General features: G+C 35.6%; 1 protein-coding gene across 2 annotated transcripts in view; it reads left to right on the top strand.

Moving 5' to 3' along the window:
* LOC138715806 (diacylglycerol lipase-beta-like) overlaps positions 1-12,066 on the top strand; it is a 255,695-nt gene extending 243,629 nt beyond the window's left edge. For both annotated transcript variants that reach the window (XM_069848895.1, XM_069848896.1), the window contains one exon: positions 313-12,066. In XM_069848895.1, coding sequence (XP_069704996.1) covers positions 313-496 — 184 coding nt within the window. In that variant the 3' untranslated portion in view covers positions 497-12,066. The remainder of the gene's footprint in view (positions 1-312) is intronic.
* The last annotated feature ends 400 nt before the right edge of the window (positions 12,067-12,466 follow it).

Below are 12,466 nucleotides of genomic sequence, written 5' to 3'. Positions count from 1 at the left end.
CCCTTCCGCTACTGGCATCGCTTCACTCCCCCCATCGCAATAACAACACAGACGAGGTAAGACATATCTCCTTTCTCTCTCTTTTTACAGTGAGACAAGATTCATCACACAGACTTTAATAGTCACTAAAGAATAACGGAATTTGATTGGAGCAGCTCGACAAAGCAAACTTCCTCTGTGTCGCTAGCAATCAAAGAGATGCCAAACGTTAACCTTTAAAGAGTGACGATAATACCTACCTACCTACCTATCCGTTCTGTCTGTGTGTACTTGATCAGAATACAAGTGAGGCACGCTGCATTGCTCCAACAGGCTCTCGGGCGGTGGCGGCTCCAAGTACGCGATGCGCTGGGCGATCGCAGAGGAGTTCATGCACCTGGCTATGATGCCGCGGATGCTGCTCGACCACCTGCCAGAAAACGTGGAGAAGGTGCTGGCCGCCATCTTGCAAGAGCAGCAGGAGCTCGAGTACAACCACTTCCACCACCTACCATGACACCAGCGACCGCGTCTGCTGCTGCCGCGCTACGCGTAACAGACTTCAATCACATTACATGACAAAGCATTCCGTCCCCAGTGCTGTTGTATGAGGCGAGACTGCGTTGCTGAATCCCGTCACACACCACACATTCCATTTGCAAGCACTGGACTTCGAACCTGATACTCTGAGTGTGCAGTGACATGTCCACCCAAGCGTCCCCTCCAGAAGTAAGGCCCGTAACACACTTGCAGAGCTTTCGCCAGCGAGAAATGTGTTGCGAGAAAATTAAAAAATTGATAACATGGATTCAAATGGATGTCCACACACTGGAAGAGATTCTCGTTCGAGACAAAAACCTCGCACGAGTTTCTCGCTGGAATCGGTAGCTCAGCAAATTTTCTTGATACATTTATCAAAGATGTTTGACATTTATATTCTTTATCACGATTGAATGTAGAAAAAGATATCACAGGTGGCGATGAATTGTATTGATTTTATTTGAAAATGAGGAAAGATGGCTGATAATTGCAGTCAGAAACTTATCAAACTTGTACGATGTCACCCGTAGGCCTATTTATATGATACACGGGATGAAAACTATAAAAACACGAAACTTAAAGAAGAAATCTGGAGACAAATATCAGATTATCTGAAAATAAATAGGGCTATATTTTATTTTGATGAGATTTAATAGTATTAATTAAACATTTGAAATAATGTATCTATATGTCTTAACAGTTTACATAATTTTAATCAGAACATAGCAAAGAATCCTCTATCATATCATGAATGGCAAAAAACTGAGGTCCATTCAACCTGAAATAACGCCTAAAACGTATCATCATTCAAATCGAAACCAGTGTCCAAAACTCGTCCTGTGAGTTTCAGACATTTCTGGCTTTAATTTTAGGCTACTTTTTCTTTTCATTAACAAAATATGTTCATGTAACTCCATTTCCTCATCATCTGAATACTCAGATTCAACATAGCGTTCGTATGTAATTTGTAAAGTACGACAATATACTTACAGGTTATATATTTAAGTACGACAATATATGTAAATACATAACCTATAATATTTCCCCCAACGAGTGATTACTATAATCAGAAAAATGCTTTCTGCATGAAGGCAGTGCATAGATGATCATAGCGAGGTGTGATCTGTGATAGCGAGAACTCGCCAAGTGTGTGGAGGAAGGCTCTTCGCCTCTTTCTCGCAACACATTTCTCGTTAGCGAAAACTCTTAAAGTGTGTTACGGGCCTAACATGCCAAAGCTGTCTCTATATTGCACAAAGAATGATTATTATTGGAAAACTGGTAGAATTGTGATAGAGGAGATGGTATCCACCCCAAAACTGTCTTTGTCCACAACAAATTTCACTTGACTCGCCATGACTTGAATCTGGGTAAAAGCTAATGCGTCTAGTCTTTTGATTAATGGGGTGTCTTCTTCTCCACGAAGTAGTTTCCTTGTCATATTTTTTATAATTCTGTCACATCATAAGGGAGGAAATTAGAATATTTATTTTTACAGTGCAGAATAAGAACCATGACACTGTCAGTGATCAAACACAAACAAATGCATAATAAATAGCGCAAGAGAAAATATCATTATCACAATCATCATCATTATCATCATCATGAGGAGTTTAACTACCCTATACTGCCAATGTTAAATTTGTTTACCGATATTTAATGAGATAACCCATTATCTCATGAACTACTGGTGATATTGTACTGAAATTTTTACAGAATAAAGATATGTTTGTAAGCAAACTGACGCAGATTTATCAAGAAATATAAGTTGTAAAAAAGTTCTGATTTGTTTTCAAATGTTGATTTTATTTTCTTGTTTTTTTATATACAATAACACATATTTTTCTGATCAAACTAATAGACATGCATCACTTAATGTATAAGGTTTCAAAAGTAAGTTCCCATTTTGAAATGGTAATAAGTTCGTCAAATTTTTATATCCCACAAAACTAAAAACACCAATTTGTTCGTAAAGAAATGGGATTTTATTAAAACACGAAAAAATTAAATATGGCCACCACCTTGTTGTTCAAGAAGAAGTATTCTTTCTTCTATGCTATAAATGGCATTAGTAAGCACATTCCTAGGGATGTTTTCAATGGCATCCAATATCGATTGTTTTAGTTCCTCACGTGTAGTAGGTCTACTAAGAAATACCTTTTCTTTTAGATAATCCCATAACCAGTAGTCAGCTGGATTTATGTCTGGTGACCTAGAAGGCCAACTGTTCGGAAAATGTCTACTAATCACACGATCACCAAATGTGTTACGCAATAGTGTTTTACATTGGGTTATTTGTAAGAAGTCGTCGCTGAACGATTCACATCATTTATAGTTCACTTCTGTGAACGATTCCATTGTCTATTGTTACACAACACACTAAACCTGGAGTAATTTAAGCTTATTAATCAAATAAATAATTCTACTTACTGTTTTTTATATGCTCACCTGTATGTAATTTCTATTTTATACATATTTCATTGTTATTTTCCATCCGAAGGTCATTAAGAACGATGAATATTACTTAATATCTCCTATCTTTCTTCAAATAGTGTTTTTATATGCCATGTTAATTTTCATTTGTTTTCATAAGTTAACAATGATGCACATTGGGAGCAACTTACAAGAAATTATTTTCCTACACAATGCACGCTATATTCACGTTGTTTTGGAATTATTAATCGAAGATGGTTTGCTTATTGTTTATTACACGCACATTTGTATGTAATTTCTATTCCATACGGTTTTTTTTCTATCCCAAGATCATTAAGAATGGTGAATATCGTTCATGCTTGTTTCTTGTATTTCTTAAAATAATGTTATGTGGCATGTTAGTTTTTATTTGTCGTTATTTATGTAAAAATGATGCGCCAAAAAATAAAAAATAATAATAATTTCGTACTCACTCCACATCCTATGTATTCACATTTGTTTTTCAGTAATTTATTAAAGAATGTACCGGTATTTAAAAGACTAATAATTTAGAAACATGTTACATAAATCATCCTTGTGCCAAAAGAGAATGCTCCCTGGACCAAATTATCGTATTTTGCAGTGGTCGTCAATACTCGCTGAAATGGGTAATAATAATATAATAAAATAATGTTGTACGTAGCATTTAGAAACATGTTACATAAATCATCCTTGTGCCATAAGAGAATGCTCCCTGGACCAAATTATCTTATTTTGCAGTGGTCGTCAGTACTCGCTGAAATGGGTAATAATATAATATAATTGTTTTGCACGTAGCAAGCGGGGTATTGGGGCTGCAAGCCCTGATGATGATCCTACGTGTAGCACATGATGTAAAAAGCGGGGTATCGGGGCTACAAGCCTCGATGATGATCCGACGTGTAGCACATGATGTAAAAAGCAGGGTATCGGGGCTCCAAGCCCCGATGATGATCCGATGTGTAGCACATGATTTAAAAAGCGGGGTATCGGGGCTGCAAGCCCCGATGATGATCCGACGTGTAACACATGACGTAGAAAGCGGGATATCGGGGTTGCAAGCCCCGATGATGATCCGACGTGTAACACATGACGTAGAAAGCGGGGTATCGGAGCTGCAAGCCCCGATGATGATCCGACATGTAGCACATGATGAAAAAAGCGGGATATCGGGGCTGCAAGCCCCGATGATGATCTGACGTGTAGCACATGATGGAATTAGCGGGGTATCGGGGCTGCAAGCCCCGATGATGATCCGACATGTAGCACATGATGAAAAAAGCGGGGTATCGGGGCTGCAAGCCCCGATGATGATCTGATTTGTAGCACATGATGAAAAAAAAGCGGGGTGTCGGGCACTTAAAAGTGCCTTTTCGAAAGCATGGTGATGCGCATTTGACAAACGCAGTGTACTTACTTTCTAATAATCCCTTTTTATTTTTCGTTATTTACGTAAAAATGATGCGCCAAGAAATAATAATTTCGTACTCACTCCACTTCCTATATTCACATTTGTTTTTCAGTGATTTATTAAAGAATGTACCGGTATTTAAAAGACTAATAATTTAGAAACATGTTACATAAATCATCCTTGTGCCAAAAGAGAATACTCCCTGGACCAAATTATCGTATTTTGCAGTGGTCGTCAGTACTCGCTGAAATGGGTAATAATATAATAATATAATATAATTATGTTGTACGTAGCAAGATCGATTATTCAATTGATAAGATATTTTATGAGGTTGTCATGACTGAGATATCTATTGTCAATTGCTTTTATTTGTCAGAAGGCCTTGACTGACGGGTATATAAGGACCGGCGCTCTTAGGGGTGGAGGTCGGGGTTTGGGATGGCCCACAAGTAACAAGGGAGAGAGACACCTAGTATTTTAAAGATTTATATCGTTCACTAGATGAGTTGATTCAACTAACCTGGAAATAATGTGAATCGTTCAGCGACGACTTCTTGTAAATAACCTTACATTATTGTGTATGTGAGGTGGAGCGTCGTCCTGCATGAAAACAATGTTTTCGATTTCATGATTCTGTAACACCGGTATTGTAAAGTCTTGCAACATTCTAAAAAATCACTGCCCGATTACAGTCACTGTTTTTGTTTATCAATTTTCAATTTCTTCATAGAAATACGGTCCTATTATGAAATGTAACGTAAAACCACACCAGACAATAACTTTGATATCATGTAATCCTTGCTGTATAATTGAATAGCCGCCCAGAACAAGGTTGTAACCCTCATTTCTCATAAGTTGACTTTTTCGTCAATATTGGTTATTAATGATGTCCTATGTGTACTCGAATTAAAATCAGCACACATGTCTGATTGTCAACCTTGCTTTAAAAAATTAAAAGAATGTACCGGTACGGTGCAATGTGTTTTTCCCCATTTTTTAAAGAATTTCGTATTTGCTGGTTACAACCTTGTTCTGACGGCTATTCAGTTGTGTTCAGATTATCTTCTGCCCATATCCTGCAATTATGAGTGTTAACACCTTCGTTCAATTCAATGCCTCATCTGTCCATTTCTCAATTCATGTAACGTTCGAATTTTCTCAATACATATGCCATATTGTCTATTGCATTCGTAATAGCACTGAAGGAGGCCAATTCGAACTCGTAAAGTTAAAACCATTGTAAAAATTATTAAAATTACTCTCCTGCAACTGACGTCTGTATTCTGAACAACAGTTATTGTTTATACAAGTGTGACACAGTTACCATAGCAACAAAACACGCATCGAAAAAAAAATACCAAACCTGTTATATGTATGCTATTATCTTTCCTATTCTTAATTTCCCTTTTTTTTTATTCATTCCCCACATTTCTCTTTTGTGATCTGTTTTTGTTTTCACTTTGTGTGTTTGTTATGCTTTGTCCAATGTGGCAGTCCTGTTATTGGGAAAGCTGAAAGAGTGTCTTTCATATTATTACCTATATGGAACCAAATTGCTAATATGTACAGAAGATACAGCTCTTTCAAAATGGGAACTTACTTTTGAATAACCTTATATATCTATTTAATTATTGTATTGTTATCAACATGTGTTTGAAATTTCATCCTTGTATCTTATGCAGTTCTGAGAAAATGGGACATTTCACTAAAAACAACAAAATAAAATCAATATTATTTTAGAAGTTCAAAACTTTTTTTACAACTTGTATGTCCTGATAAATGTGAGTCTGTTTGGTTAGAAACCTTGTAAGTAACCTGTAAAAATTTCATTGTGATATCTTCAGTAGATTCTGAGATAATGGATCAATAAATAATCAAATTTAACATTGTCACATTGACAGTGTAGGATAAGACTTTAACAATCTCTTTCGTCTTGAAGATTTGTCACACGTCTTTTTCATAGATTGTCCAAATGACTTCCTGCCTTCGGTTTGTAAATTGTAAATTTTATATTGGGGTTCGTTTTTGTTGTTGTTTATTCTAACTATTTGTTTGAATAAGAATTTTTTCCACTCCCACTGCCTTAAGTATGCTATTTTTATCTTGTTTTTAGGGAATTAAATGGATAAAAGAAATTAGTTATGCAATGGATTCCAACACATTGTAATATACAAGGAAATGAAAAAGTCGATATGCTAGTTAAAAAAGGCTCCAAAATTAAACAGAAAACAACAACAGCATTCTCTTATGAATCAATAAAGAAGAAAATTAATGAAAATTATTATAAGTTGATGAATGAAAATTGTTAACTTAAGGAACATTTGGAGAACCCTAATCAAATTTCTGAATTGCCTCATAAATCTGCTGATGCCATGTTTTGGCTTTTTACTGGACATGATTGTCTGGGCAAACATCTCCATAGAACTGGCATATTTCCAATCTCGTATTGCCCTCTATGCCCTAAACTTGAAGAAGTGGACATGAAAACATTGTGCAGGTCTCCAGAATTTTCAAGATATCACCTCCAAATATTGGGAAGCAAGAAAGAGAATAACTTCATTGTGAACTCTTCAGCATTAAATACATACATACATAATTGACATTCTTGTGCGATTCACAATAAGTCCAACATATTGAATTTATTAAAGACTTTGAAGAATCTTTTATTACCGGTATTAAAATCGGCTCTGTGGCTTGGCACACACAGACACACATGCGCTTGCAAGTAATTCAGTTGTCCCCGTGAGGATGCCGTGGATTTTAACATTCCTGAACTGAAGCACATTGGTTGCATTGCACTTGACTCTCATCAGACAGCAATTCAACCCCTTCGTGGCTTTGTCGAAGCTGTGCCTTGGTTAAACATTATTCATCCCCCACTATTTAAAGTCTTTCAGCTGGTGTTGTGCAAGACTTTTGCTAGAGTGTTTTGTTTCCAGACATTTCCCGAGACTGAGTGATATCTCTTGTATTTTTTGTAATGTGTTTTAATTTTATTGTAAATCTGTGTAATTTTTGTTTTCTTTAATAATTTAAAAAACAAATGTAAAAAGTGGTCCATTTTGATGAAATTCAGAACCATCTCGTATCAAGTATCTTATCTTGCATCATTCCATTGTAGCAGTTGTTTGTGTTGTTACAGACTGACAGATATTAAACATACCGTTACTTAACAATGAAACAACAGGCTGTCAGTTGATGTAAGTGCATCTTTATTCGGTTGTGAATTGATTTTTATGATCAGACTACTTAATTTAGACATAATGTGCTACAGTTGATCAGAAAGAATGATTGCAGTATTAGTATGTCAAAGTGGAGTTATGTTACACACACTTGCTCTGTGATATAAAGTTCATATTTACATTATATTTCAATACAGTCGCCATGAAAATTGCGCTATTTGCGCTATTGGGTAATTCGTTTTTCGATATTGGACGCATGAAAGATATATCCCTGCTATTACGTCCACATTTTTCTGAAACATTTGACGATTTCATCACATGTGAAAATATGCCTTGAAAGAGAGATGAAAATCAAAAGGCATAATCTGAAATGTATGATGATTGTTGAGTGTTGCATTGTTTAGGGAAAATATTGCATCACGTTCTCCATTTGTTGTTCTGCAACATAACATAATCTATTCCATAGAGCAGTGGTTCCCAAAATTTTTGAAGGTACGACCACAGTCTACTATACAGTGAAACCTCTCATTTACGGACATCAAAGGGACGTAACAATCTGTCCGCATCTGGGAGGTGTCCTTAATTGGGAGGGAGGCTCCCCAATCTAACAGTAAATTTATAATATGCATTATGTATCTCTTCACCTTTAAATGAAATGTATTACTGTAGTTTAATTCTTTGCAACTTTGAACTACAGCAGATAAAACCGAAAAAGGGAAATACAGTTCTGTGCCATGCAATTTTATTCTAGGTCTGCAGTTATGCAGTACTGTAATTTACAGTTTTCAACTTAACCTTTACGTTAGGTGCCATGTCTCTCGAAACAGAACAACTGATTGGAGTGAAGAGAATAATCCTACTAACTCTATCATGTGTCGAATATAATTTCACGATCGCGGTAACTTTGGACCCATCAGACAGGTTCAATTTTATGACTTTGTTTATCCACCCGCTTTCAGCTAACAAGAGGTAGCCGGCTGAGCTAGTGGTAGCCTACAAGACACTTATTGTCTTTTTTCATGTTAAGGAATTCATGTACAGTTCTCAAAGTTAAATTTTCCATTTTTGTAACACATTATGTCTTGAAATCCAAGTTCTGTCCGCAGTCAGGAAGTAAAGCAAGCTTTAGGACTGTGAAACAGCTGTTCGTGTCCGTGTCTGAGAGTGTCCGTAAACGAGAGTTAAATTTATCATTATTTCTATATTATTTCAGTTGGGACATAAAAATCTGTCCGTATATGAGGAGTGTCCGTATCTTGGGGGTGTCCGTAAGGAGAGGTTTTACTGTATACAGTCACGAAGCTTGAGTTTTGAGGGTGCTAGAAACAATAGACTGTGACGGTACTATTTTTCATTGCCTGTAATGAGGCGATATTAGCGATCCTAGAGGTGAGCAACTATCTAATGTTTGCATATTTACTACGTATTGAGCTTCGCGACTGTATATACTAGACTGTGGTACGACCCACTTTTGGGCCTTCCCCCCCCCTCCCCCTCACTAATGTACCAGTTCATGACTCCATCCCAAAAATACAAATCCCTGTAAAATGGTAAACAAGTATAATTTTACTCAAACCAGTAGATACCACCCAAAGTACGATTTTAATCTACTGCCTTTTGAGTATTTTTCGAAAGAAATTCAAAACAATTAAGAGTCACAGATGGATACTGAATCCGTTACGTTCAACTGTCTGAAATTAAAAAAGAAAAGTGAAGGAAAAACACATTGAAATATGTATCTACTGATGGAATGTTGAAACTAGATCTTTCTTTGCAAAGCGTTGACCAGTTTGGCATCAAAAGAATACCCCGAATTTGAAATGGGAATTATGACTTGACTCCTTATGTAACAACTAGATGGCAGCATAGTAAACCTGACAAAAGTTGTTAACGTCAAAGCCTATAAGGCCGACCTATATGTTAGAGGAAGCGCAAAGAAAGCTTGCCCATTTGACTGATGTGCAGAGAATGATATTCGGTCCTCGTGCCGCCATGCTCGTTACAGGGCTGCTATGAATCACCTAATGCTGATTACAGGGCGCATTCGAAAGCGCGGTCTTGAGCTGTTCGTATCGTGGAGGGTTGCTGTGCAGAGCGGGTAGAAGCCAGCGTGTGCGTTACATATTCTGCGTTTTATCCCTGATATCAGGAGTTTTATGTAGTTCAAAGTGTGTTTGTTAAATAACAGAGTTCTGTATAACATTCTGTGTACTTAACAATGTCCCTGTTTCGCTCTGTGCTAATAAAACGTTACACAGTCAAACTAGGGAATTATTTGTAACGTTTATAAATTTATGAAAAACGAAACAGGCTCCACTCGTAACATAAGGAGTATATACAGATTAAAATAAACCACCATAGTACCCTAGTTATCGGAACATTTTAATAAAATCACATAATATTACAGACGTGGACAAATTATTAACAAAATTGACGATTTTTATGATAATTGTATTTACAAAATTTGACTTTTCAATTTAGACTACAGTTGACAATTTTGCATATTTCCATCATTACAGTAGACAGAACTATGCAAAAATGTCAACTGTAGTTTAAATTGAAGAGTCAAGTTTTGTAAAAATATATAATAAAAATCTTCAATTTAGCTAATACCGGTAATTTATAAATTAGCAAAAATGTCGACTGCATTGAAGAGCCAAATTTTGTAAAAATATAAAACAAAAATCTTCAGTTTTGCTAATAATTTGGAAATATCCAAAATGTCAACTGTAGTTTAAATTGAAGAGTCAAGTTTTGTAAAAATATATAATAAAAATCTTCAATTTAGCTAATACCAGTAATTTATAAATTAGCAAAAATGTCAACTGCATTGAAGAGCCAAATTTTGTAAAAATATAAAACAAAAATCTTCAGTTTTGCTAATAATTTGGAAATATCCAAAATGTCAACTGTAGTCCAAATTGAAGAATCGAATTTTGTAAAAATATGCAATGAAAACCTTCGGTTTTGCTAATAATTTGTAAATATGCAAAAATATCAAATGTAGTCCAAATTGAAGAGTTAAATTTTGAAAAATATACAATACAAATCTTCAATTTGGCTAATTATTTGGAAATACACAAAAATGTCAACTGTAGTCTAAATTTAAGAATCATATTTTGCAAAAATATATAATAAAAATCTTCAATTTTGCTAATAATTTGTCCACGTCTGTAGTTATTAGTAACTTATTTTATTACAATGTCAAATATCAATTATTACACGATTACATATTTCTTATAACATCTTTGTCATTTCATTCAGTGATTTTATGTGTAAAAAAAATCGTGCTTCTGTATTTTCAACAATGTTATGTTATTAGTTACTCTGCAACTAGGTTTACATTACATACACTGTGGTAAATCTCACTCGAAACATCAAGCCAGCAAACGACTGAGAACTGATGACAGTTTGCCAATTGAATCGAAGCGAGGTCGAGTGCACCCGAACGTTTCCGAAAGTTCGCGCAGCTTTCCGTGGCAAGCTCTCCTTGCGTTTACTCTACATATATGATCTAGGCTGCATTGTGGAGGAGAGTCACTGCTTCATTCAGAAGATTGAGATATTTCCTCTTAATGCTTCCTCATAATTTCTCTATTCAGTATTGTGTAATATTTTTCGGCATTAATAGTTCATTCGTAGGCCTACTATATTTATTCCATAAATAACATACAGAGAACCTTAAAAAATTAAAGTCATCATTCCCTTATGATAGGATCTTATTTCAAATATTCTTGGTGAATTGACGTGTTTCCATTCCAGATTTGCTCTCTTACTAGTAGGTATAAAGCAGTGGAACAATGTCTCATTGCCAGAAACAATAATAAATTGTTACACCGAATTATTTGGTTCAGAAAAGTGTGCTTATCAATGTAAGCTGATGACTTGTAACACGCAATTCCTAACACTCCGTTGGAAGAACAGTTCTTAGACCAGACCGTAATGTTGAACAACTGATCTCTCACATCTCCTACATTGTATAAGACTCAAACCACAGGCCACCAGTCACCGAAACTCTCTATCGAAAATATGAGCAATACTTAAGCTTTAGAAAATGTAGCTTTCCTTGTTTATTAAGTGTGTAACCTTCTTTCTGATCAATCGTGATTTTTGAAATGTACTTGCCTCAATTGCAAATTGACATTATCATGACGTAAAACTGTTGCCATTCTTTTCTTTGAGGAGAGTGGCCTAGCAGGGTAGAGTTAATTTAGCAGAATAGACTGCAAAAAGGAAAATGCAGTTGTTTGACGTACAGAGACTATTGCCAAAAATCTGAAAGCTGAGACAGTATTTGTGTCAGTGTTGGCTGAAATGTAGCTGACAGAAAGCCAAAAACCCTGGATATTACTCAAGTATAAAATGTGGTATTTAGTATTTTTAAGTTGAATTTGCTACAGACATTTTTGAAATAAAATATTAAATATTTCACCAAGTTTCAAAACTTGTATCCTTGTTCCTGTACATTTGTTCTTTTTTATTCATTAAACCATATTCACAATTTGTCATTTTATTGTTGGGTGTGTACTTTATATTACTAAAACAAAATACAGGCTGGAAAGAAGAAAAAAACAGATGGAAGCAATATAAAAAAATGGAGAGAAAGCAAATGAAAATTAATTTGGGGGGGGGGGGGGAAGCAAAACGAAATACCAGTGACATGTTTTATACAAGAAACGAAATAACGACTCTTTACAAAAAAGATGCCACAACTAAGCTAAACCTGCAGTACATGTACCATTCCTTGCTAACTGGCGAAGTGCAACAATACTGGCAATTTAATGCAAGTAATTTATGTTGCCCTCCAAAATTTGTAACTTTTCTACCTGTACACAGCTCTCCGATCAACAAACTAGTGATGGTAGATGTGGCTGCTGTTTATGCAGAAATATCATCAAATGTT

This window comes from Periplaneta americana, chromosome 15 (assembly GCF_040183065.1).
Source record: "Periplaneta americana isolate PAMFEO1 chromosome 15, P.americana_PAMFEO1_priV1, whole genome shotgun sequence".
Lineage (NCBI taxonomy): Eukaryota > Metazoa > Arthropoda > Insecta > Blattodea > Blattidae > Periplaneta > Periplaneta americana.
The sequence above is the reverse complement of the archived record's forward strand: the minus strand, read 5'-3'. Positions and strand labels throughout refer to the sequence as shown.